This window comes from Podarcis melisellensis (genome assembly GCF_964234715.1).
Source record: "Podarcis melisellensis genome assembly, chromosome: 13".
In the NCBI taxonomy this organism is placed as follows: Eukaryota; Metazoa; Chordata; class Lepidosauria; order Squamata; family Lacertidae; genus Podarcis; species Podarcis melisellensis.
In genome coordinates, this window is record NC_138545.1 from 41,180,108 (window position 1) to 41,199,720 (window position 19,613).

Here is a 19,613-nt window from a genome sequence, read left to right on the forward strand (position 1 = left end):
TTTCTGTTCTGCTGTTTTCTTCCCTCTCGGGGTTTTTCTTTCTTTCTCTCTCTCTTTTTCCTCTTCCCCCGAAAAGAAGAAAAACCCTTTTCCATGTGGAGCATAAAAAGGCCACCCCAGAGCATCCCGTCTTAAGGGTGATATTTAAGAAGACCGCGAACAAGGACTGCCTCGGTTTTTTACGCGCACTCGCGCGCTCCTCTTTTCTCATCTCCACCTAAAGGGGGATCCTCGGTTTCTTTTCAAGTTTCTTCTTCTTCTGGCCTCTTCTTCTTCTGCTGCTTCCTCGCCCCTCCTTCCACCTCGTCTGTGGTTGTTTTGTTTCGGTTCCCCCAAATTACCACCCTTTATTTCTCCTCGCCAGGTCGCCCGGCCCACCCGTCACCATTTCTACCCCGGGGAGGCAGCGCGTCCAGCCCCTGCAGCGGCTGAGCCTCGGGCGCAAAACTTTGGTGGCCGCGGCCATCGGGGTGGTGATGATCCTGATCTTGGTGGTCCTCATCCCGGTGCTGGTCAATTCGGTGGGCATCGACGGGCACTACGAGATGCTGGGCACGTGCCGCATGGTCTGCGACCCCTACCTGGCCAAGACCACCAGCGCCAGCGCCATCCGGACCGAGGCGGGAGAGACCCTCGCCAGCAGCGGCCACGCCGGGCTCCCCGCGCCCTCCACGCTGGTGCAAGGGCCACAAGGCAAGCCCGGGAGGCCGGGGAAACCCGGGCCGCCGGGGCCTCCGGGAGAACCGGGCCCACCGGGGGCCATGGGGCCCCCGGGGGAGAAAGGGGACCCCGGGAAACCGGGCCCCCCTGGCTTGCCCGGGCCGGGCCTGGGCAACGGGGCCATCAGCACGGCCACCTACACCACGGTGCCCCGCGTGGCTTTTTACGCAGGCCTCAAGAACCCGCACGAGGGCTACGAGATCCTTAAATTCGACGACGTGGTGACCAACCTGGGCAACAACTACGAGGCCACCACGGGCAAGTTCACGTGCAACATCCCCGGCACCTATTTCTTCACCTACCACGTCCTGATGCGCGGAGGCGACGGCACCAGCATGTGGGCGGACCTGTGCAAGAACGGACAGGTAGGGAAGAGGGCTGGGGGTCTCTCTTCGGGGTCCTGATGGGGGTGGAGGGAAGAATCATGCGCTCCCCACATTACGCAGTGTTTTAGGGCAAGAAGACGCCCCTCCGCAGATTATGCTTGTAGAAATGAAATTGGACTGTCTACTCAAAAGCCCCCAAAATATCAGCACTAACTGTGGCTCAGTTCTGCGTCGGAAGATGGCTCAGAATCTTTCGATCCCCTTCCCAAAACTTAATGCTAGGATTGTAGAGTTGGGTCATCCTGCCCAACCCGCTACAATGCAGGGATGCCAACTATATCATCCATTAAACCTCCAAGAAAAGGAGGGTTCACCCGTTGTTGGGAGTCTGGCGCACTGTTGAACGGTGTCAGAAAGTTCTTCCCGGTGCTAAGTCTGAATCTTCTTTCTTGTAACTCGATTCCGTCATTCTTCAGGTTTTCAGCTGATCAGATAATATAAATAATCAGGGACATGGAAGTGTTTCAATAAAGAGCCGAGTGCTTCTAGACCAAAAAGCTAATTCAGTTACACTTATTTTATTTTATTTTTTAAATGGTTCTTTTCGTTTGCCCTTTACTTGCTAAGATAACCATTTGTATGCTAGGAAACCTGCAAGGTACCCTTAACTTATCCAGGTGTGCATATGTGATGAGGAAAGGAGCAGTCCACTTTTCCCAGAGTTTGGAATAGTGTGTTGTCCATATCCATTTCAATGTTTTGTAGAAGTCTAATATCTAGTTATCTATACACACACACACATATGGGAGTTATAGAATCATAGACCTGCAGTGTGGTGGCAGGGACCCTGAGGGTCACCTAGTTCAACTCCCTGCAATGCAGGACTCGAACCCATGACCCTGATATTAAGAGTCTCATGTGACGTACTCTTGAGTAAATGCATAGGATTGTGTTATTTGTTCACTAGCAACCCCAGCTGTGGAGGGGATGTTTCATATAGGCTTACAGACCGTCTGAGATAACTGCACTTTCATGGTGGGGAGGGGGTGCATTTTCAAAAATGCCACCGCACTCCGATTAAGTTAAGGAGGGGTGGTCCATGATACACATCCTTACCCACCCTCTCCAAATGCTTCCCAGCTCCTCTTCTAAGGGAAGAATGGTACCCCAGAGCATCTTGCCACTCCCACCCCACCCCAACCTCTAACACACAGATGTAGATAATTTTCATCCTTCAATATTTAAGCAGCAGTTTGTGGCTCGGTTTCCTTCCTTATGTCGTCGTCCCCCCCCCCAAAAAAAACTCACCTGAAAAGTCTGCAAACTCTAGATCGGGGAATCTTATGCCACTGTATAATTTAAGTCTTTCAGCTGCCACAAGACTGTCCTTGGCTGTGCTGAGACAGACTAAAGACTCCTGCCCTCTGGAAATTCTTCCTTTAAGGAAGATTCCTCTTACATTCCCCCCCCCCCAATAATCTGCAAATAAGAGGGATGGGAGGAGAGGAAAAGGAAAAGAAAGAGGTCATGGTCAAGAACCCTTCAACTCTCCTATAGGACCCCGGCTCTTCCTCAAGCTTCCTGGGAGGCAGAACTGATGCTTACTCAGAAGTAAGGCTCACCCGGATCTTAACTCCCAGGCAAGTGTGCACTGGATCATAGCGGGATCCTGTGCATTCCTACTCAAGGCAGAAATCCCACAGAGATCAAAGAGACACTATCCCCCACCCTTGGGTTGCAGCTTCAGTCAATTTCACTGAGCAAAGAAGAAATCCCTTAGAAAGAATTTCCTCCCTTACTGACCCTGGGAACTCACTGCATTTCGTTCTTAATATTTGATACGTATGTCTCTTTAATTTTAAAAGAGGAAGATGAATGTAGCTTGGGACATAAAGCTCAGGAATCCGTTGATATGTGTCCCTTGTGATTAATTTTATTTTAAAGAGAGAGAATCCTTTGGGGATATTTGGAAGTCTTCCCCTACTTCCTAGGATATTTTGAAGGGAGTCTGGGCTGTGCAGATTATTATTATTTTATTTTTTTTAATATATGCATACACTTAACTTTGACTTAAGATGATGGAAAGTAAAATGCAGATTGGGCTGGCCCCACCCCACCCCCGCCTCCCTCATCAGCTCCTTCTTAATCAAACCATCCCTTTTGTGATAGCACTAGTTAATCCTGCCAGAGGGAGAGCAGGGAACGATTCTTGACGCTTTCTAATTGAATTTCATAATTAAGCCCGGCCTCCGCAGAAACTGCTTTTCATGTTGCATCCAGTTACAGATCCATCTCTGTCTCTTTTTGTTCATATGCCTCTTCCCCTCAGTAATCACTCGGCAGTGCTTAACAAAAAAACAAAACAAAAAAACAGGGATGCCAACACATACGCAAAAGCCCACCTTCGTACTCAGAAAATAAAATTTAAAAACCCCCAAATTAATCCAGAAGAAAGGGCCACAGACCTTAGTTGTGTGCTCACAATTGCTAGTTGGAGTTGGAGTTTGAGACGCCACTTTGCCCATAGGTATGCATTGAAAAGGTGGGGAAAATTCCCCTTTTGCCATCTTGATTGTGAGCTACGAAGGGTAACTAATCTGTAATACGATCTTGAGTATATATTTGTGTGTGCCACGCATAGCTGCCTTAAAAGCAGCTGCTACTTATCCCTATTTCTTATTTGTCCATATTTATTTATTTGGATAAATAAGAATAAAATAGGGATAAGTAGCAGCTGCTTTTAAGGCAGCTATGTGCGGCACACAAAAATATATTTATCCATATTTGGATAAATAACTTTGCTGCTATTTATTCGTCTTTTCAAGTTTCCACAGGGGGGACAGATCAGGAGGAGTTTCTTCAGCCAGATGTTAGCGATAGTCTTATATATACAGCTTGAAAATTTGATAGTTTCCAGAAAAAAATAAAATCAGAGTTAAAACACACAAGGTGTGATATTCAGAAAGGGCAGGGGTCTAATATTCAGTCAGTGCATAATACTTTCTGCTTTGGCCTCCCAAAATGATGCTGGTATTCCACTTAGACAAATGTGCCAAATTGCCCAAAATGGTTTGCGAGTTCTTTCCTCTCCCACAAGAGGAGTATGTATGTAGAACCAAACTTAACTATATACACACAGCGACGTTTTATATTAAGGCACGCACTAGGAAAGAAAGACACCTTGCCCAGTCTCGGATCTCGAACCTTCAATAACGTCAATGCTCAGCCCTGGACTAAGCGAACGATACAGTGCCTCTGAACATGTGTCAAGTGCAGTTCTCATGCTGCTGAGTAATCACAACCCAAACACACACACAGTGTCACACAAATGGGAGAGGCTGTTGTCGTAGGAACATAAAGACGGCTGCCTTTGTTGTTGTTTAGTTGTTTAGTCGTGTCCGACTCTTCATGACCCCATGGACCAGAGCACGCCAGGCACTCCTGTCTTCCACTGCCTCCCGCAGTTTGGTCAAACTCATGCTGGTAGCTTCGAGAACACTGCCCAACCATCTCGTCCTCTGTCGTCCCCTTCTCCTTGTGCCCTCCATCTTTCCCAACATCAGGGTCTTTTCCAGGGAGCCTTCTCTTCTCATGAGGTGGCCAAAGTATTGGAGCCTCAGCTTCACGATCTGTCCTTCCAGTGAGCACTCAGGGCTGATTTCCTTCAGAATGGAGAGGTTTGATCTTCTTGCAGTCCATGGGACTCTCAAGAGTCTCCTCCAGCACCATAATTCTAAAGCATCAATTCTTCGGCGATCAGCCTTCTTTATGGTCCAGCTCTCACTTGCATACATTACTACTGGGAAAACCATAGCTTTAACTATACGAACCTTTGTTGGCAAGGTGATGTCTCTACTTTTTAAGATGCTGTCTAGATTTGTTATTGCTTTTCTCCCAAGGAGCAGGCGTCTTTTAATTTCATGGCTACTGTCACCATCTGCAGTGATCATGGAGCCCAAGAAAGTAAAATCTCTCACTGCCTCCATTTCTTCCCCTTCTATTTGCCAGGAGGTGATGGGACCAGTGGCCATGATCTTCGTTTTTTTGCTGTCGAGCTTCAAACCATATTTTGCACTCTCCTCTTTCACCCTCATTAAAAGGGTGCCTTACACAGAATTAAATCATTGGTCCACCAAGCTCAGTAAGGGCCGCACTGATTGGCAGTGTCTTTCCAGATGTTACCAGGAGATGTCAGGAATTGAACCTGGAACCTAAATACCTGTAAATACCAATTGCTGGGGAACAAGCGCAGGAGAGGACTATTGTCCCTCTGGCCCTGCTGGTGGACTCGGGCGTCTGCATTGAAATAGGAGATTTGACTTCCAGGCCTTCTTATGCTGTCATCCGGCTGCTCCCATGCCTAGACAGGTCCAGATCCTGTGAAAAGTTTCTGCAGGTCCAAAGCAAAAGGTGTCAAGGCTGAGATTTAGAAGCTCTACCCTTCTCAACCTTGGATATGAATTTCATGAATACAGGTGGCCATGAATCGCATAGTTGGAAGGAACCACTCTGAGGGTCATCCAGTTCAACTGCCTGCAGTTCAATGATCTTTTTAACCCACAGCCCTGAGATGACCAAACCTCATGCTCTATCTATTGAAGGAGCTGTCCCAGGCCGTCCTAAGACTTGTGGGAGGCTTGTAGCCACTGGCAACCCGATGGCAGTACCAGATGGGTGTGGCTAGCTCCCTTTCAGGCCGCTGAATAGAATAATAGAATTGTAAAGGGATCCCTAGAGTTATGTTTGATATATTACAGTATTTTAATATTTTGTTGGAAGCTGCCCAGAGTGGCTGGGGTAGCCCAGCCAAATGGGTGGGGTATAAATAAATTATTATTGCTATTACTATTACTATTACTATTATTATTTTTATTTAGCCCAATCCCCGGACGTCATGGTTCTCCACACAGTGCTATTCAATACAGTGGTACCTCGGTTTACAGACGCTTCAGGTTACAGACTCCGCTAACCCAGAAATAGTACCTCGGGTTAAGAACTTTGCTTCAGGATGAGAACAGAAATCACGCGGCAGCAAAGGGAGGCCCCATTAGCTAAAGTGGTACCTCAGGTTAAGAACAGTTTCAGGTTAAGAATGGACCTCCAGAACGAATTAAGTTATTAACCTGAGGTACCACTGTGTATCCTTCTTACGTCAAGGTGACAAGGCAGGGAGAAGAGAAGGCTCCATCTTGGCTGCTCCCTGCCCAGTGGGGCCTTGTTAAAAGGCAGCCATGCAGACTTTTAAGAGTTTTTCCGCTAGGGTCTTCTCTGAGATGTTCTGTCTCGTTTCAAGGGGCCCTTTAACTATCCATTGCTGATCTGTTTCCAGAAGGGCAGGTGCGTTGCTATGTTGCAGCACAAAGCAGCAAAGAGCCTTGGGGTGCCTTAAATACGAAGGCTGTGTATGCGCCATATTTAACGCATTTGGCTTTCTTTGAAGAATCTTGGGAACTGTAGTTTGCGAAGGGTGATTCGAGTGGATTTTGTAGAATTGTAGAGTTGGAAGGGACCCCGGGGGTCATCTAATCCCGCCCCTGCAATGCAGGAATCTTTTGCCTGACGTGGGGCTCAAACCCATGACCTGAGATTCAGATTTGATTCCTTGTATTTCTGTTCTGCTTTTCACTCAGAGGAATCTCGAAGCAGCTTACAACCATTAAGTGACATGAACGTAGCAAAGCATGTAATAGAACATCACCAACACAGCATAGCTGATATAAAATAACTAGCAAATCATCAACAAAACAATTGCAATCCCTAAAACCCTGTTAACGAAACAGCAACTGAAATGTAAGCGAAACATCACAGAAAAAGCTGTGTTATATGATTCACAATAACGACATTTATAATCAGTATTAACAAAATAACAACTAACAAAAATAAGCTAAGCACTGGGGCGGTGGAAACTGTAGTTCCCAATATTCTTTGTGGGGCATCATGTGCTTTACATGTATGGTGTGCACACAGCCATACATGTGCATGATGTGTTGTCCTGAATTTTTGTTTGTTTGCCGGAGGTGTTCTTGATATACTTTGCTTCAGTCACAAACGATGGCTTCTAAGTAAGAGGAGCCAGAGGTTCAAGCCTGTGGGGAAAATGATCTCCAGTCCTAGGAGTGTTAGGGAAAGCGGTGAAAAATATGCACTCTTCACATGCTCAGAGCACTCTCCTCACTATGGTGTTGCATCTTCTGAGCCCTAGCATTCAAAACAGGTTTTTGTGCCCAAATTTAAGGCCCAAGGAATTTTCCAGGATTTATGAGGGTTTGTTGCCTTCTCGCTGGGTTTGGTCCCCATAAACAGAGGTTTAGACCTCATATCCCAGCATCTACAGTGAGGCAATTGAATTGCATGCTCCAGGAACGTAAGCAACAAAAGATGTGCAAAGGCTTTTTTGTGCGTGGCACTCGCTCATTTCCCTATTCATTCCCCTTGCGTACACAGAAAAGGTAGCATTTCAAGCAGAGGTGGCGCTGTGGGTTAAACCACAGAGCCTAGGACTTGCCGATCAGAACGTTGGCGGTTCGAATCCCCGGGACGGGGTGAGCTCCCGTTGCTCGGTCCCTGCTCCTGCCAACCTAGCAATTTGAAAGCATACCAGTGCAAGTAGATAAATAGGTACCGCTCCGGTGGGAAGGTGAACGGCGTTTCTGTGCACTGCTCTGGTTTGCCAGAAGCGGCTTAGTCATGCTGGCCACATGACCCGGAAGCTGTACGCCGGCTCCCTCGGCCAATAAAGCGAGATGAGCGCCGCAACCCCAGAGTCGGCCGCAACTGGACCTAATGGTTTACCTTTACCTTAAGGTAGAAGTCAGGAGGTAAGATAAGGCAGTGGTTTTCAAGTTTATGGAATCCTTTAGACGTTGCCTCAGCCTCCAAGCAAACCCTGCGTGTCATCCACGGAGCCGTGGTGCCACATCTGGAGGGAGCACCTGTGGCCCCCTAGATGTAGTCAGACATTTCCCATGAGCTCCAGCCAACAAAGTATTCAGTGGTCAGGGATAGTGAGGGCAGGCTCCTGTGTAGCAGAGGATTCTGGGAATCACAGGTGAGCAAAGCGCTCTTGCGTTACTGACGTCTCACTTCCTACGGGGATCTGTTAGGCCACTCTGAGAACTACTCAGTGTGAGAATGAATACTCCCAGGGGTCAGCAAACTTTTTCAGCAGGTTGCCGGTCCACTGTCCCTCAGACCTTGTGGGGGGCTAGACTATATTCTGGGGAAAAAATATGAATGAATTCCTATGCCCCACAAATAACCCAGAGATGCACTTTAAATAAAAGGACACATTCTACTTATGTAAAAACATGGTGATTCCCAGACCGTCGGTGGGCCAGATTTAGAAGGCGATTGGGCCGGATCCCGCCCCTGGGCCTTAGTTTGCCTACCCATGCTTTAGAATACCAGGGTCAGGCGACAGTGGCTTCAGGAGAGATTTCACGAGATCTCACCAGAAGCCACAGTTGCGCAACCCTGTTGGGGGGTTGATGTCTCATGGGATTCCGCCGCCCAAGGCGGCTGATTCAGTCCGCCTCATGGGAGGGCCGGCCCAACAGTCAATCCTTTCTCCCAGGAAGCTCTGGGAATTGTAGCATAAAGTCCCTTCCCACATACTCAGAAGGGCTGGCCTACCATATTTTGAAGGGAAATAATACACAATAGCTAACATACAGGTGGGCAGCTCTCTGTAAAGTCTAAATTTGCCTAAATTTTGTCCTTTGTCAGAGTGCCATATGACCAAAGTCCACCCCTGCTGTTTGTCCCCCATACATTATATAATAGTATATGGTCACCATAGTTAGCAGCCATGGATAGCTTTATCCTCCATGTCAAATGCCCCTTTAAAGTAATCAAAGGCATGTCTAGACGTTCCAGACATAAGGTGGAAACAGCATAAAGAGAGGGGGATTATGGGGCTGTTGTTTTTATTTTTATTATGTATTTTACATTTTTATATTGTGATTTTAACTTATGAACTGCCCCAAGACTTGCGGGTATAGGGCGGAATAATAATAATAATAATAATAATAATAATAATAATAATAATAATAATGCTGTCAATTAGGGAGGGAAGAGACCTTGGATGGTTGAGGTTGGCAGAATTGGAGGAGTGAAGGTCATAATCAGGTATATAACTGGGAAATAAGAACAAAAAGATGAGGAAAGGGGAGTTTTCCTTTCGGGGGGGGGGGACAGAAGGGGCAAAGTCTTTCTCCATACCCTCCTACCTGTTTTATCATCAGCCTCACCTTGGGAGATACTGCAATACCTGTTGATGCTGTGTTGCAAAAGATGCTCTTTGAGAATAGTCTGCTCTTATTACCTTTTTTTACTCCCCTCCACAATGCACAGTGTCACCGAAACCCACCCCCTTCTCTTGGAGGAAAGAGAGAGAGAGAGAGAAATAGTCAAGGAAAGAAAACAGCATGTGATTTTAAAGCACAGATTCTCAACTTTTAATGGGGATGCTCTGTCACACCTTGAATGTCACACCTGATTTTTTTTCTCAGTGTCAAGCACTAGAGAGAGATGGGAAGGGTAGCTAAGGATCTCTTTCTCTGTCTATATATATATGTGAGTCATTTTGTAGATATGGAAAGTCTAAAAGGCCGGCGGGCTCTGTGACTTTAAATATTTAATAACTTCCCAATCAGCAAATGTATTTTTCTCCTCCCTCTCTTCTCAATTTCCCCCTCGTCTATTTCCATTTGGAAGGCTCAGCTGTGCACCCCAGAAGACAAAAGGAAAACCCAGCAGTCGTTGCCTATAGGGCAGAAGAATCATTTGCTATAGAAACCTTCCCTTCCGCCTCCCAGGTCTCTGCCTGGGGTTTCTTAGGTCAGGAGAGCTAAACAGCTTTCGGCTAACTGCTCAGATGACAGTGTATTTTCCCAAGCAGATCCCTGGTGCTTGGGATGCAAACAGGAACCGTTCCAGGAGACAAGGGCAGGAGACACTCCTCCATCTCCTTAAGGTCTTGGCAACAGGGTTGCCAACTAACTGGAAATAGTGACCCAGTCTGGCTTACTCTTGCACCCTTAAAAGCTGCTTGATGTGCAGAACTCGGAAACCTAGGCTTTTTGCTGGTACAGAGATCAGCATGTTGTTGTTTAGTCGTTTAGTCGTGTCCGACTCTTTGTGACCCCATGGACCAGAGCACGCCAGGCACTCCTGTCTTCCACTGCCTCCCACAGTTTGGTCAAACTCATGCTGGTAGCTTCGAGAACACTGTCCAGCCATCTCGTCCTCTGTCATCCCCTTCTCCTTGTGCCCTCCATCTTTCCCAACATCAAGGGTCTTTTCCAGGGAGTCTTCTCTTCTTATGAGGTGGCCAAAGTATCGGAGCCTCAGCTTCAGGATCTGCCCTTCCAGTGAGCACTCAGGGCTGATTTCCTTCAGAATGGATAGGTTTGATCTTCTTGCAGTCCATGGGACTCTCAAGAGCCTCCTCCAGCACCATCATTCAAAAGCATCAATTCTTCGGCACCAAGAATTAGCATAGTAGCATAAAGGTAAAGGTACCCCTGCCCGTACGGGCCAGTCTTGCCAGACTCTGGGGTTGTGCGCCCTTCTCACTCAAGAGGCCAGGGGCCAGCGCTGTCCGGAGACTCTTCCGGGTCACGTGGCCAGCGTGACATCGCTGCTCTGGCGAGCCAGAGCTGCACACGGAAACGCCGTTTACCTTCCCGCTAGAAAGCGGTCCCTATTTATCTACTTGCACCCGAGGGTGCTTTCGAACTGCTAGGTTGGCAGGCGCTGGGACCAAGCAACGGGAGCGCACCCTGCCGCGGGGATTCGAACCGCCGACCTTTCGATCAGCAAGCCCTAGGCGCTGAGGCTTTTACCCACAGCGCCACCCGCGTCCACCCACATAGTAGCATAGTCACCTGCTAATACAAACAGATCGAGCTGCTTTCAAAAAGCATAAGTGCAGGACCTGGTTCAAAAGCTGGCAACCCTTCTCAGCGACAGCCTCGTGAACAAGATGCTTAGCTAGGAATAGTAGGAAGGAGAGTTCTTGTGGGTGCAAAATAAATAGTTATCCATGTAGCATTTCTTCCTGTTGTCGCTCGGTGTGCTTAAAACTACTGACGTCACAGGAATGCTTACAACAGCCTAGTAAGGTAGGCCAAGCATTTATAATCTGGGGAGGTGGGGCTCAAAGATATTATGATGACTGGTTTAGTTTATGGCTCTGCCTCTAACAGAAACTCATGGCTTGGACAGCGGCAGGTGACATGCTTTATATATACATAAAAAACCCAACTTTTGGCTGCCACCCAAACTCCTGTTAAAGGCATAAAGGTAAAGGTAAAGGGACCCCTGACTGTTAGGTCCAGTCATGACCGACTCTGGGGTTGGGGCTCTCATCTCACTTTATTGGTCGAGGGAGCCGGCGTACAGCTTCCAGGTCATGTGGCTGGCATGACTAAGCCGCTTCTGGTGAACCAGAGCAGCGCACAGAAACACTTTACCTTCCTGCCGGAGCGGTACCTATTTATCTACTTGCACTTTGACATGCTTTCAAACTGCTAGGTTGGCAGGAGCAGGGACCGAGCAACGGGAGCTCACCCCGTCGCGGGGATTCGAACCACCGACCTTCTGATCGGCAAGTCCTAGGCTCTGTGGTTTAATCCACAGTGCCACCCGCATCCTGTTAAAGGCATAAGAACACCCTAAACTAATTCTTTTTGGTCAGTTGGCAATCATAGCACTGAACCTAGGATTTCCTGGTCATTTCCTGAACCATTTAACTAGCTCCCTTGGCTAAAAAGTATCTATACATTTCAGCAAGCATTCACATTTTACAAAGCCTAGATACGGCTTAAGCTCTGATGACTTTGCCTCCTCTGTTAAGGGTTGCCAACTTCTGAATTTGTCTCTGTAGGTGTATCTTCAGCAGCAGCAGCAGCAGATATGTCTAGAAATCAGCAGGTGATAATACTGTACTGATCTCCATGCTGCGATATCACGCCCAGGCATTTCCTCCCCATCAGTTGGCAACCCTGCCTCATGTTGTCCCACCCTGCCACCCCCAAGACACCATACAATAATTCCTTTGGTTTTAAGCTCAAGCTGTTGGAAACAAAAGGTATTTTGATGGCAAAGAAGCAGTGAATAGGTTGTGTGTGTGTTTTTAAAGACGTTTTAGTGCCCATTGCCGTCTCTATCTACGGGAGGGCAATAAGAATGTTATCAGAACTCAGTTCATCATAAAAGTAGGTTTCATATAAAGGGGTTTGCTGCCTGGGACCCACAGAACAAAATCTCTTACTATTATTGGACCAACTTCTCTGCATAAGCGAGCAGATGCTTCAGATAGTCAGATCTCAACACCAAGAAAATACAGCCCTCTTGGGATTGTACTAGTTCATTCTGCAGATGTCTGAATACAACACATACATAAACGCACTTCCCTGCATATAGAAAAACAACAACCCTAAGTGTTCAGGGACAGCTCTAGGATAGACCTGTCACGGTAGTTTTCTGTGGATGAAGCAATCCAAAGGAGAAAGCTGTCCTATGTGATTCCTACCTTGCCGCACCGACCATATAGATTGCTTCTCAATTGCAGCAATTGGGTCTAATTATTTCATCCACCGAAGCCAGTAAACACACAGAAACTACAAAACTGATCTGGGCTGTAGCTGATTCGAGAGCAATTATACTGTCATGTTTCGCCCCGATGAAATAATCATTTTCGCGCATTTTGTATCATTCCCCTTGGTTGTGTGAGCCGTGTCACTTGGAACAGGACAGAAAGGAGCTTTAACCGTGTTGCAGAGTGCACAGATCAGAAGGAGTCTGCTGATGAACCTGGAAAGCCGAGAGAGCAAGGAAAAATGACGGCTGCCTAGATAGAAAGCCAAACTATCTAATGTGGAAACCTGATGAGTGTGGAATAGTTATTACCCACAGATCAGAGGTTTTTTTAAAAAAGGTCCCTTGGCAGCTCCTGAGCTATTAGCAACCACTTTGATCTGCTTGAATTGAGACGGGACATTTTTCATGGCATAAAACAGGTGTGGGGGACCTTTGGGACCATAGGCGCCGACTCCATGGGGCCTGAGGGGGCCCGAGCTCTGCCCCCCCCCAATAATTTAAGAAAATTATTAGTTATGCTTTGTAAAATCACAAAATTATGTTGGTATTTTTTATTTTCCTTGTTTGACGGTAGTTACCTTTTAAAATACATTCAGTAATGAGTTAAAACAAAGCCACTCCCGATCTAGAGAGGGGGTGGGGTTGCGGGCTCTCGATCCATCAACAATCTCGCGGGGCTGGCATATTCACTGCCCACGGCGGCAGCCAATCGGCTGCCGCAAAGAGCGGGCCCTCACAGGTTCACTTAAGGTCGGGGCAGCCTGGGGCTCGCCCCTTTCGTTCCCCCAGCAGCAGCGGTTTGGAGGTCTTGGGCCCCCCCAATATTTTTTATAAGTCGGTATGGGCCCCCGCCCCCCCCCAATATTTTTTATAAGTCGGCGCCCCTGTTTGGGACAGAGCATGGCCAGAGCTGATGGGAGTTGTAGCTCAGCCAACTACGGATAGCCAAAGGTTCTCCATACCTGGCATAGAGTTAAGGCTGGGCATTATGTACTGAAGTTCTCACCCTGGGCCAGCAGGGGGATACTGTAGACAGTTATGCAAATAAGGGGTCGAAAGTGACGTTCAGTGATTGGATAGTTTTAGAAAATTGTTACAGTCACGTTGTACTGGAGCTCTACATAAGCAGGCTGACTGAACGCTTCAGTTCAGTTCTGTCCTGGCCTGTGAATAAACAAGAGCTGTTTGACTTAACACTGACCATTTGCCGATGCTTGCTGCACAAGAGACGGGGCTGATTTTTAAAAAGTTGGTAACTCCAGAGATGGCAGTCGGCGTTGCTATCATTATTATGATTACAGTCATACCTCGGGTTAATGATTCTTCAGGTTGCGGGTTTTCGTGTTGCGTACCACGCCAAACCCAAAAGTACCTGAACAGGTTACTGCCGGGTTTCGGTGCTCACGCATGCGCAGAAACACTAAATTGCGCTTTGCGCATGTGCAGAAGCACCAAATTGTGACCTGTACATGCGCAGATGCGGTGCTGAGGGGTTGCGAATGCTGCAGGTTGTGAACATGCCTCCCGCAAGGATCACGTTCGCAACCCGAGCGTCCACTGTATTTAGATCTCAGGGTGGTTCACAACTTTTAAAGTACAAGAAAGAAAAAAGTTAATATTATTAGAAATACGAATTTGGAGAACTGCTAAACAGGTGAGATAGTGAAATTCAGTTAGAGGGGATTCGAGGAAGTCAGTTATCAATGTAATGAAATTAGGATTTGGAAGAAATAATTCTTTTTTATGTGTTTTTCTTCGTTTTTATGTATTGTAACGTTTTTCTTTTCTTTTGTATCTTTTTTATGTGATAAGTGTGAAAACCAATAAAAAAAAATTGGGGGGGGGAATAAAGTACGAGAAAGAAACACAAAATATATAATCGAAACAAAAACAAACCCATAACCCACTTCCAACAGCACATTTAAAAAAGGGTACCAGATGTCAGTCAGCCTAGTTGAAGAGGAACATTTTTAGCTAAAGGTGTATAATGAAGGTGCTAGGCAAGCTTCCCTGGGCAGAGCATTCCATAAATGGGGAGCCACTGCAGAAAAGGCCCCGTTCTCGTGTTGCCACCCTCTGGACCTCTTGTGGAGGGGGCTCAAGAAGAAGGGACTCATGAGATGATCTCAAGGTCCAGGTAGGTACATATGGAGAGAGGTGGACCTTGAGGTATTGTGGTCCTGAGCCATTTCTTTGCCTGTTCTTCACCCAAAGGCCCAGGCCAGGTTAAAACATTAAAACACAGTATTAAAAACAGCTAAAAATGATGTAAAGGTAAAGGGACTCCTGACCATTAGGTCGAGTCACAGACGACTCTGGGATTGTGGCGCTCATCTCGCTTTATTGGCCGAGGGAGCCGGTGTACAGCTTCTAGGTCATGTGGCCAGCATGACTAAGCCGCTTCTGGCGAACCAGAGCAGCGCACGGAAATGCCGTTTACCTTCCTGCTGGAGCGGTACCTATTTATCTACTTGCACTTTGACATGCTTTCGAACTGCTAGGTTGGCAGGAGCAGGGACCGAGCAACAGGAGCTCACCCCGTCACGGGGATTTGCACCGCCAACCATCTGATCGGCAAGTCCTAGGCTCTGTGGTTTAACCCACAGCACCACCCGCGTCCCTTATTGGAGTTCTTTACTGTCATGTATATTTTGGTACCTTTTGGAGGGCGGTGGCATCAGGGGTTGGGGAAACTAAACTTGGGATTTTGCATGGTAAGTGTTTACCTTCCTGCCGGAGCGGTACCTATTTATCTACTTGCACTTTGACGTGCTTTCAAACTGCTAGGTTGGCAGGAGCAGGGACCGAGGAACGGGAGCTCACCCCATTGCAGATATTCGAACCACCAACCTTCTGATTGGCAAGCCCTTGGCTCTGTGGTTTAACCCACAGTGCCACCAAAAATACACCCCAAGTGTCAAAAGCCAGAGTAAAGATCTGTGTCTTCAGCATTCACCAGAAGCTATATAAAGATGCTAGATTGATCTGAGGCTACAACAGTGACAGGAAAACACTCTGTGCATGTTCTGTTGTACTTTCTCCCCCCGGTGTTCCAGGCCTTGATGAAGCTTACAGAAATCTTACAGAGCTGGATGTACAAAAAATCTTTCCATGGGCAGCAGAGATAAGTTCTCCGTGTGCCCAAGGGAGGGTGGCAAATGACTCTGGTTTCCCCCAGGGGGCCTGGCACAGGGCAGCAGAAACGCGCTGGCTCCGTTCTGGGCCTATGGTTTTGTGGTCAATTAGAGCTGAAACCTGACGTCCGTCGCTATCAAATTTAGCCAATTAAGGTTCCTTGGAATCATTCATTACCTGGAGGTGGGAGAACGTAGAGACTGGAGGGCCAATTTGGTGGAATTGCTACAAAGCCACAGGACCGTTAGCTGGAGAGGAGTGAGGGGGGCAGATTAGAGTAGGCGGGGGGGCATCTGCCAAAGAGAACATGGTTCCTGCCCCCTTAATAGTTATGAGGAAGAGGGAATTTCAGCAGGGGCCATTTCAGCTATTCATACGAAGGTGTATCATACAAAGTCCCTCTTTGACACAGCTATTAAAGGGACAAAATCCCCCAGCTCTTTTAGTAGTCAGCCACCTTTACTGAACAATAGTGTTGGCACCTTTGGGCACCTCCAGACTATTGGGGTGTTTTTTTTGGGGGGGAAGCAGGTATATTCTCCATCATGTCATTGAAGAAGTAGCAGGGCATTTGTGGTGGATTTAGACCAGATCTCAAACGATCCTGCTTCATCAGTATTGCAATCCCAGTATTGCATTATTGCATACCCTCCAACAATCCTCCGAGGAAAATAGGTATGTCCTATTCAACAATAATAATAATAACAACAATAATAATTTTATTATTTATACCCCGCCCATTTGACTGCTTTGCCCCAGCAACTGTGAGCAACTCGCAACATATATTATAATAAATAATAATTTTTTATTTATACCCCGCCCTTCCCAGTTTAAAAACTGGGCTCAGGGCGGCTAACAGCAAATATAAAACACTGATTAAAATGTGACTTAAAAACAGCATAATATTAAAAGATAATAAAGCATTAAACTGTTTTTTTAAAAAAACATCCCTATATAGGGCTACCTTCAGACGTCTTCTGAAGGTTGTATCTTATCTCCTTGGCTCAGGGGTCGCATAACTCCATACCCTAAAACATTTCTCTGATGAAAATAGAAATGTCCTAAGGAAAAGTGGAATATTCTGGGATCGAATCAGACACTGGGACGGCTTCTGTAAATCCAGGACTGTCCCTGGAAAACAGGGACACTTGGAGGGTCTGTTATTGTCATACCGAGGAACACTCTTGCGTTGTAGCCAGTGCCAGCCTAACACATTTTGGCACATGAGGCAGACCCTAAAACAGTGCCAGCCCTTTAGTTAGCACTGTTTTAACCCAACCCCAACAAAAGAATCATTTCAAGAAAAATTGATGGACTATGCAGAACTGGCAAAACTGACATACAAGCTACGGGACAAGGATAACTGTGACTTTAAAGATGAACAGGAACCCTTTACAAAGTATTTGAAGACGCAACAAAGCAAACTGGACTCCTTGGCTGGTTTTGAATAAACATTCACCAACTTTTTATTGATAATAATCAGCTAAATAGTTTGAGGATCTATACAACTGTGTAACATGCAGAAAACAGCATTTTTAGAGAAATCAAAGACTGGAACTGAGGGAAGTCGGGGTTGGGGGGGGTTCTGTGGGGGGAGGGAAGAAAATGGGGGGAAATAAGGATGATATGTTTCTGGATAATATGTTTTGCTTTAATTTTGAAGAAAAAAGTTATTTTAAAAAACAAAAAAAAAGTGCCAGCCCTGCTTTCCAGGGAAGAAAGGGGGAGGGGAGGTGTACTTCAGGAAAAAGAGGGAAAAGAAAGCTTGACGTAGGGGTATACTGTACTGCCCCGGAGAATTCTGCCGCCTGAGGCAGTCGCCTCACCTTGCCTGTTGGTTGGGCTGGACCTGTATAAATATTGACATCAGGATCTGCTGCCCCTGTGGATACTGCCTCCTGAGGTCTTTGCTTCACCTGACTATAGCGTAACAAAAAATACAGATAGAATCATAGAATGATAGAGTTGGAAGAGACCACAAGGGCCATCGAGTCCAACCCCCTGCCAAGCAGGAAACACCATCAGAGCACTCCTGACATATGGTTGTCAAGCCTCTGCTTAAAGACCTCCAAAGAAGGAGACTCCACCACACTCCTTGGCAGCAAATTCCACTGTTGAACAGCTCTTACTGTCAGGAAGTTCTTCCTAATGTTTAGGTGGAATCTTCTTTCTTGTAGTTTGGATCCATTGCTCCGTGTCCGCTTCTCTGGAGCAGCAGAAAACAACCTTTCTCCCTCCTCTATGTGACATCCTTTTATATATTTGAACATGGCTATCATATCACCTCTTCTCCAGGCTAAACATGCCCAGCTCCCTTAGCCGTTCCTCATAAGGCATCGTTTCCAGGCCTTTGACCATTTTGGTTGCCCTCCTCTGGACACGTTCCAGTTTGTCAGTGTCCTTCTTGAACTGTGGTGCCCAGAACTGGACACAGTACTCCAGGTGAGGTCTGACCAGAGCAGAATACAGTGGCACAGTTTATACAGTGGATAAAACAGAACATGTAGAACAACACAGGACTCTTAAGCTCAGGTTCATGGGTTTGAGGCCCAAGTTTGACAAAAGATTCCTGCACTGGCTAGATGACCCTCATGGTCCCTTCCAACTCTACAATTCTATGATTTGCAATAAGCAAAATTACAGGATTTCCGCAGAAAGCTACAGGGCATGAAGCAATAGGTCTGCCCTGAAACGTTTGCAGGTGCAAAAACAAGTCTTGCAAGCAGGGTCTGCCTGACACTATCATGAGCACAAATCATCAGGGCTGCAAAATAAAAGGGATCTCTGGAGACGCTCTTTATCTAAGGAAGAGTCTTTGTGCCATTTACAGCTGCACGACGGGCAGGCGCAAATTCAGCAAGGAGGACTGTCTCTAGCACTGAGTATAAGAGCCTGATGGGTTGTTGTTGTTTTTTCGGCTCCTGCACCTTTAAGAGTCGGCTTTGTTGGAAGTTTGCAATGCCGCTCCCAGGCTTAGAACTGAAATTAAAGTATGATCTGCCATTTCGCAACATTTCGTTATTGTTAGCACTGCTGTGCCCTATGGTTAAATAAAAATGATCTTTGCTGAAACCTACATTCTAATAATACCACGCTACTCCCAGCGCCACGCAAACACACACAAACCTCCCTCAGCGGTACCTTCCGTTCCCTTTCTCCACAAGAGACTTGGCAATTTTTTCATTATTATTTTAAAAGTTGATCGGAGCCGCTGGCTGGGGGTTTCTGAGCATGCTCAGAGTTCTGGTCCCTGAAGGAGACAGCATGTCTGTTTTTAAAAATAGAATCCCAAGGGCACCACATTTCAGAGGGTGTTTTCCTTGCAAAGGGAATCAGCTCATACCTAACTGGCTACAAATACATATATCTCCAAAGCAGTTATTTCAAAGCAGCCTCGTATAATTCAGGATGGGGGGGAGGACCCGCCATGTTCAGCTCCACGCTCAGAAATGCTCAACGCCCTTCAGTGCAACTATTAAAAGTGCAAGATGACTGTCCCACAGGAGTTGCATCAAAGGGAGAATTTTCATGCGCGCCTTCATGCTGCTGGCGACAACACCCGCGAATTCATTTCCCTCAAGGTTTCACAGTCTCCTGGCAACTGGCCAGTGGGATGAGGAGATGCTAGCTGGCTCTGCGCAGCTCTAGCTCTCTGGGGGGGAAGCCAACATTTTGGGCAAAGGGCTGGGTTCAAGGATTGCCAACTTCCTCACTAGCCCCGGGCTCCTCCGCCGTGAACAACAGTTTGATGTGCAGGCACGAGCAAGTGAAATCCTTGAATCCGAAATCTCTGAACATGTTCTGGATATTTTGAGGACTTTTATCCCT

The 19,613-nt window shown here is 46.9% G+C and overlaps 1 protein-coding gene across 1 annotated transcript in view; it reads left to right on the forward strand.

Moving 5' to 3' along the window:
* Window positions 1-364: 364 nt before the first annotated feature.
* C1QL1 (complement C1q like 1) overlaps window positions 365-19,613 on the forward strand; it is a 48,178-nt gene continuing 28,929 nt past the window's right edge. The window contains exon 1 of the mRNA XM_081884426.1: window positions 365-1,085. Coding sequence (XP_081740552.1) covers window positions 477-1,085 — 609 coding nt within the window. The 5' untranslated portion in view covers window positions 365-476. The remainder of the gene's footprint in view (window positions 1,086-19,613) is intronic.